The following is a 6,905-nucleotide window of genomic DNA, read 5'->3' as shown; positions in this document are numbered from 1 at the left end:
CCACCAAGTGGATTTACAGGATTATTTGTCAAGTCTGAAAACCAAATAGTTTCTTTGCTTCATAGTAAATACTTAAAAAGGAAAATCCTTGTTTTAATCACAAATAAAATGGGTAAAAAGTGACCAGAAAAAGTGGTAAAATGGGATTTTTAAAACCACAGAAATTGGTAAAAAGTTGCAAATCAGAGTGGACATAAACAGACAATAAGGTTAAGAATTAGCTTCATTTCCGGGAGTAGATGAACTAGCAAACCGCTACAAGGACTAGCACGTGTAGCGTTAGCTTGTTTTGTTGGCTTTAACTTTTAGCCGATGTACAGAAACATTTGAGATAAACGCGTGTCATGCATTTGGATATTAGATCATTCACGATTTATTTTATTATCTGTTATGTCAGAGGCGTTTAGCACGCTAAGCTAACTGGTTCACTCCTGCCACCTAGTGGATTTACAGGATTATTTGTCAAGTCTGAAAACCAAATCGTTTCTTTGGGCCATAGTATTTACTAAAGTCATCTTAAAGATGTAAATCCTTGTTTGAATCACTAAAATAATGGGTTAAAAGTGACCAAAAAAAGTGGTGAAATGGGATTTTTAAAACTACAGAAATTGGTTGAAAGTTGCAAATTAGAGTTGGCAAAAACGGACAGAAAAAGTGGTAAAAAAGGGTTCAAAGTGTCAATATTGGAACAATTAATTTAAGAATTAGCTTCACTTTCAACCGTAGATGAACTAGCAAAAAGCTACGAGGACTAGCGGGTGTAGCGTTAGCTTGTTTTGTTGGCATCACCTGTTTGCTGATGTACAGAAACATTTGAGATAAACACGTGTCATTTGGATGTTAGACCGTTCACAATTCATTTTATCATGTGTTACGTCAGAGGCGTTTAGCACGCTAAGCTAACTGCTTCACTCCTGCCACCTGGTGGATTTACAGGATTATTTGTCAAGTCTGAAAACCAAATGTTTTTCTGTCATTTCACTGTTAAAGGTCTCACCTTCATCGAGCACTGATTAAAACATGTGGAATGATGCGTTCATCCGTAAATATCGACTTTCTGAAAGCTTGGACAGATGATTTTAAATATCCAGCAGAGCATTTATTCTCTGTAAAAGTTGGAGTTTGTTCGTGAAATAAGAAATAAAATGATCCCGATAGAAAACAAACTTGTTTTAATCATTAGATTGAATTGTAACCTTCAGGTGAGCAATGCGCAAAACTATCATCGCTTCATCAATAACGGCTTCCATTGTTTTATCAGATAAAGACAATGTTGTCCTCAAAGATCAATACACGTTTTAAAGAGACGTAAAATAGTTTAAATTGCTGCTCGAAAATGTGTTTTAATCTCCGCTGTAAACACTCTCTCTTTGATATTATTGGAAAAGTTTGGTGCATTGCATTGTGGGATGTAGAGTCCTGTAGATCAGTGGTTCTCAACCTGTTCAGGCCGTGACTCCCAAAATAAAGGTTCCAGAGAGCAGGGACCCCCACTGTAGCTGAAGGTGGTTGAACACAGACATGAACATTAAAGAACAGTCATGTGGAGACAGGACCATCTATAAGGGGGAATAAAGGAGAGATTTTTGGGGTCCATCCATAAAGTCAGTAAAATGATGGTCCATTGTTCTATGAATCTGTGATAACCACATTTATTTATTCATCTGAATAATATCCACTGTTATACAGGAACGTTTATTATTATTATTATAGTCATCTTAAAGATGGAAATCATGGTTTTAATCACTAATAAAATGGTTCAAAGTGACCAAAAATGGTGGAAAAGGAGGTGAAATGAGATTTTAAAAACCATAGAAATTGGTTAAAAGCTATAAATTAGTGGATGAAAACAGAAAAATCTAAAGGGTTCCAAGTGACAATAATGGGTCAACATATGTGACATTAGGCAGAAAAGTGTTTATAAGTGCTGAACAATGTGCAGAAAAGTCATTAAAATGTGTTGTCGAAGTGTCAGAAATGGGAGAAATGTAGCAAAAATACATTAAAAGGAGCAAAAATATAGCAAGAAAAAGTGATGAAAAATAGTTTTAAAAGTTTGGTGTTGTTGCAGAAAAAATAGTAAAAAAAAAAGGCAAAAATGTGTTCAAATTGTTAAGAAAATATTCTTAATTTCTTAAAGGCATCTGGTGACCCTAGATGGGGTCCCGATCTCAATGTTGAAAATCCTGCTGTAGACGGAGACATAGAAGTTATTTAATTCATTCTTACTGTGATTTCTTGTGTTTCCCAACACATTTATGGCGTTCAGGTTACAGGACTATACATCCCATAATGCACTGCACCAAACTTCCCAAACACTATCAATGAGAGAGAGTTTACAGTGCAGATCAAAACTAATGTTCAACCTTTTTTTTCAACTAAATGATCTCAGATTAATTGATCTATGATACACTTTGTCTTTAAATCAAAGTATTTTTCTTATTTTGCTGAAAGAAACTTTATTTTCCTCTTTGTCTCGTATCTACGTTTATCAGCAGACCGACTTTATAAATAATGCGAGAATGATTGTTTGTTATTTCTGTTACAGAAACGAGACGATCAACATATCGTCTAAAAGTCCAACATCGTTCATCCCTAGAATGGATAAAACTCCTTTTCTGTCCTAACGTGTTCCTTTAAACTCTTGCTGCTTCATTTACAAAATACACAAAGTGAGACGTGGAGAAAGCTCCGCCCCTAACGGACAAATGTGATTCTAAAGCTCCACGAGGTCAAATATCTGCTGTGTCCACCCCCTGCGTGGTCGTCCAGCCTTCCCAGTTCAGACTGGGCGTGGTTACTGGTTGTGGGGGTGGGGGAGGTTTCCTTTGACCTGCAGGGTCACGGGCTGTCCCACGGAGCCGTAGCCCCGGGTGTGGGTGGACACTGTGGTCGTGAAGCTGCCCTGTCCGCCCCCCTCCCTCTGCAGCTCGGAGCAGTAGGAAAGCCTCCCCTCCACGTGGATGGGCACCTGGCGCTCCGCCCTGCTGCTGCTGCTGGTGCGGGGGGGCGAGGAAACGTGTTCTCTAAAGGATCTGAAGAAGCCAGTCGGGTGCCGGGGCGTGGCCAGGGGCCGGCCCACGTTAAGGAGCACCGGACGACCCACGGAGGAGCCGCCGACCTCGCGCTGCAGCACGGATATCTCTGGAGGTCTGTCATCGTCTTCGTGGTCTCTGGTGTCCAACGAGCGGTACGCCTCCCCCTCCCCTGGGACGTAGTCTTCCAAGTCCTCCAAGGTCAGGATGCGGTCGCCTTCTTTCAACACCACAGGCCTGACCTCTTCATCATCATCATCATCATCATCAAGTGTAGAAATCAGCGTCTCCTGGTGCTGCAGCTCCTCGCCGTCCCCTGCTGATACCGGGGCGTCCTTCACCTGCTTGTTGTTGGAGTTGTTGGCGTTGGGGTTCTCCACCGATGCTCTTTTGGCTCTGGAGGGCGTGACGGCGCGGTCGGAGCCTGCAGGGGAAACGCCCCTCCTCCGGGACAGCCGGGGGGACTTGTTCACCTTGTACTCGATCACCTCCTCCACCTCCACCCACCTGGGCCGGCCCTCGGCCACGCCCACCGACTCCGTCACGTACAGGGTGGGGACTGGGGTCTTTCTGGGGACGGGTGTCCGTCTCTGTCGAGGCTCCGGGGTGGAGGCCTCGGAGCGTTGGGCGCCAGACAACAGCAGGCCGGGGGATCTGTGCCTCCTGGAGCGGGGGTTCTTCACCACCGTGGTGATGGTCTCCTCACTGAAGGAAACAACGTTTGAGACGAACAATGAGATTTGGACAATGTAGTGGACAACTCAGAAAAACTGGAAAATATTTCCTATAAAAACAGAAAAATGTGGCCAATTATTTTTTATTTACTTATTTTTATCTCATCAATTCAGAAAAAAACAAAAACCACTAAAAATTGGTTGGAAAATGTTACTTTATTTATTTGTTTATTTATTTTTGTTGAGAGTAGGTGGAGCTGTATTACTAGACTACATTTACCTTTCCTACTGTATGTGCTGTGGTTTCTGAGATATTGGAAGCTGAAAAAGGAAGAAAAACAAGGACCCCCCCCCCCACTAGATTGTCTATATCTCAGAAAAGTATTCATCAAACTAAACATTTACAGTGTGACTACTGAATAATTCAGGAACAATTGATTAAAATGTCTGAATTTTTTTAGGCTGAAGTGCGTGTGTTATTTGTTGAACTGACATGGAATGATGTAATGCTGTAATGATGTATATGATGTAACGATGTAACAGTTGTAATGCTGTAATGACGTAATGCTGTAATGATGTAATGTTTTGACGATGTAATGTATATGATGTAACAATGTAACGATGTAAATTGCAACAATGTAATGTTGTAACAAAGTAATGTCGTAATGATGTAACAATGTAACAATGTAATGATGTAACAATGTAACGATGTAATGCTGTAATGATGTAACGATGTAATGATGTAACGATGTAATGCTGTAATGATGTAACGATGTAATGATGTAACGATGTAACAATGAATTGTTGTAATGTTGTGATATTGTAATGCTGTAATGATGTAATGTTGTAACAATGTAATGATGTAATGACCAGCTGTGATGTTCTACTCACATGATGATGGTCTTCTTTGGCGTTTTGGTTTCCTGTTCAGTGACTGAGGAGGAAAACAGGAGCAAAGCGTGAATCTACAGCACGGTTATGGACATGCTGTAGACTACCCCCACCCCTACCTTCTATGGTGACGCTCTGATCTGCAGCTCGGGACACGACGGACGGAGGCACCAGATCTGCTGCACATCTGGAGCTGCCCAGTCGGTTGGACAACTGACCACAGATCACAGACATGGAACCATCAACACTCATCTGATTTCTCTTATTTCATATCTTTTTTTGGTGGCATTTTCATTTAGTGAATTTTTCTTATTTTATGTTTTTATTGTCGTTTTGTATTTTTTTCTATTATTTTCTTTATTTTGGTAATTATTTTGCTTTCATTTTTTGTGTACTTTGTCTTTGTAGTGGTTTGTCATTTTTCTGTAATTTTGTTTGTGTATGGAGTTACTTTGTATAACTTTTTCTCATTTTGTGATTTTGCTGTCATTTATTACGTTTCTTTGTTAATTTTGGTATTAATTTTGTGTTTTTTGCAGTGCTTTAGTGTATTTTTTCTCATTTTATAGTTTTTTGCTGCTATTCTAGGTACAGTATTTTTCTGTTATCTTATCTGTTTTGGTGTGATTTGGTGTATTTTTGTGTTATTTTGTGTCTTTTTTTTAATGTCATTTTGTGTATTTACCTGTAGTTTTTGGATTCATTTTGTATAATTTTTCTTATTTTATGTTTTTATTGTCGTTTTGTGTATTATTCTGTTCATTCTGCGCTTTTTTAGTTTATTAATCATTTCGTTTAAATTCTTTGAGTAATTTCATTATCATTTTGCATATTTCAATAAAACTTTGTTTTTTGCTGTCATTTTGTGTCATTTAGCATCTTTTTTGGTGTTGTCTTTGGTTTTTGTTGTCATTTTGGAATTTTTTGTTATTTTATGTTTTTGTCTTTTTGTCGTCATTTTTTTTTTTTTTTTTTTGTACCTTGTCTGCACATGCTGTTGAAGGTTAACACTACAAGAAGTGCAATCTTTTAACAGCAATGCATATTTTATTATTGCAATTAAATAAATGAATTTATTTCATTGCATAATTGTGACCATCACCAGCCCTCCCTAGGGAAGGGTAAATACTTTATTAAAGGGAGGATGTAAAAAAGAGAGGGCAGTGTTACACCAGGGTGAGGGGGGTGGGGGGGGGAGTCAACAGGGAGGAGGGATACAAGATAGGAAAACGAATGGGTGGGGAATAGTCAATAAGTTTCAAGTGATGCGATGTGAAATTGTGGTTGTGTATATTGTGCTTATTGTTGTGTTGTCAAGCCAGTTTGGTGACCAGTGTGTGGTTTAGGAATAATGGTGGTGGCTGTGAACAGAGGAGGAAGTGAGTGGAAGTTACATAAAACAGGTATTTGGGAACAACGTGTCTAAGGTTGAGCCCAGTATGAGTGTTATCCCACAGCCCGAGGCCAGTGCGTCCATGACAAATGTAATTCCAAGAACCGCTACTGCAAAACCCATGAGCCGCCCCCGGGCCCGAAGAAGCAGTCGGGCCAGCAGAAAGAGCGGGAAATCTAGGGGCCCCCGGCGACCACCCCACGGCCAAGCAGCCCCCCGAATGCCCCCAAGATCCCAAGCCGAGAGGCAGCCATTGCCCCCCCATACACACCCGAGAAGGCCCCAAGTAGCCAAGGACCCAGCGCACCACGCCACCGATCCCAACCCCCAGGCCACCAGACACCAGCACCCCCCCAGCACACCCACCCCCCAAACTGGCGAGGCAGGCCGCCCCGGGCCCGCACACCGCGGGGCCCGCCCCCAAGGCCACCAGGAGACGAAACAAGCACCAAGCCACACCCAAGGGGGAGAGGCACCCCCGCGCCCCACCAGGCCGACACCTCCCGGAAAGACCCCGCAAGGAGAGACCCCGGCAAAGCCCCCCCGAGACCCACCGCCACGCCCGACCGCACCATCCTGATGTACTTTTACTCTATGCAGTGGCCCAGCCACCAACAGAGGGGCCAGGCCCCCACCGGAGAGGCCCAAATATGTGTACCAACCCACCACCCTGTTATGGTGCCTCTCCATTCCCCAATGGAGAGGAACTTCCCGATCCCCTGTGTGAATGTGTGTGTTTGGTGAATGTATGGGGTGTAATTAAAAGAAGGGGAATGGAGGGGAGCGGTGCTCCCCATCCAGCCTCTGTGGATTTATGTGTATGTGGTGTAATAGGCCGGAGGGTGTAAATGATGATACACCCTCCGGGGGGTGGCATGTTGAGATGTGATTAAAATTGGAGGGATTAGTAGG

The 6,905-nt window shown here is 42.3% G+C and overlaps 1 protein-coding gene across 1 annotated transcript; it reads right to left on the bottom strand.

The window, feature by feature from the left end:
- Nucleotides 1-2,478: 2,478 nt before the first annotated feature.
- Nucleotides 2,479-4,951, bottom strand: LOC114479345 (uncharacterized). Its single transcript, XM_028472999.1, has 3 exons — nucleotides 4,720-4,951; nucleotides 4,601-4,643; nucleotides 2,479-3,740 (listed from the first exon to the last, which is right to left on the bottom strand). Exons 1-3 carry the CDS (start codon nucleotides 4,850-4,852, stop codon nucleotides 2,798-2,800), a joined length of 1,119 nt encoding a protein of 372 aa, XP_028328800.1. The 5' UTR covers nucleotides 4,853-4,951; the 3' UTR covers nucleotides 2,479-2,797.
- Nucleotides 4,952-6,905: the final 1,954 nt, after the last annotated feature.

The sequence above is a fragment of the Gouania willdenowi genome, chromosome 17, assembly GCF_900634775.1.
Source record: "Gouania willdenowi chromosome 17, fGouWil2.1, whole genome shotgun sequence".
NCBI lineage: Eukaryota > Metazoa > Chordata > Actinopteri > Blenniiformes > Gobiesocidae > Gouania > Gouania willdenowi.
Note: the sequence above shows the minus strand (reverse complement) of the source record. Positions and strands in the feature narration are given on the sequence as shown.

Bases quoted from the DNA above. Each gene is read 5' to 3' on its own strand.
- LOC114479345 (XM_028472999.1), bottom strand. From the start codon at position 4,852: ATGAGTGTTGATGGTTCCATGTCTGTGATCTGTGGTCAGTTGTCCAAC. The intron at 4,644-4,719 runs GTAGGGGTGGGG...TTTCCTCCTCAG, and splicing joins TCAGAGCGTCACCATAGAAG to TCACTGAACAGGAAACCAAA. The intron at 3,741-4,600 runs GTGAGTAGAACA...TGTTTCCTTCAG, and splicing joins CCAAAGAAGACCATCATCAT to TGAGGAGACCATCACCACGG.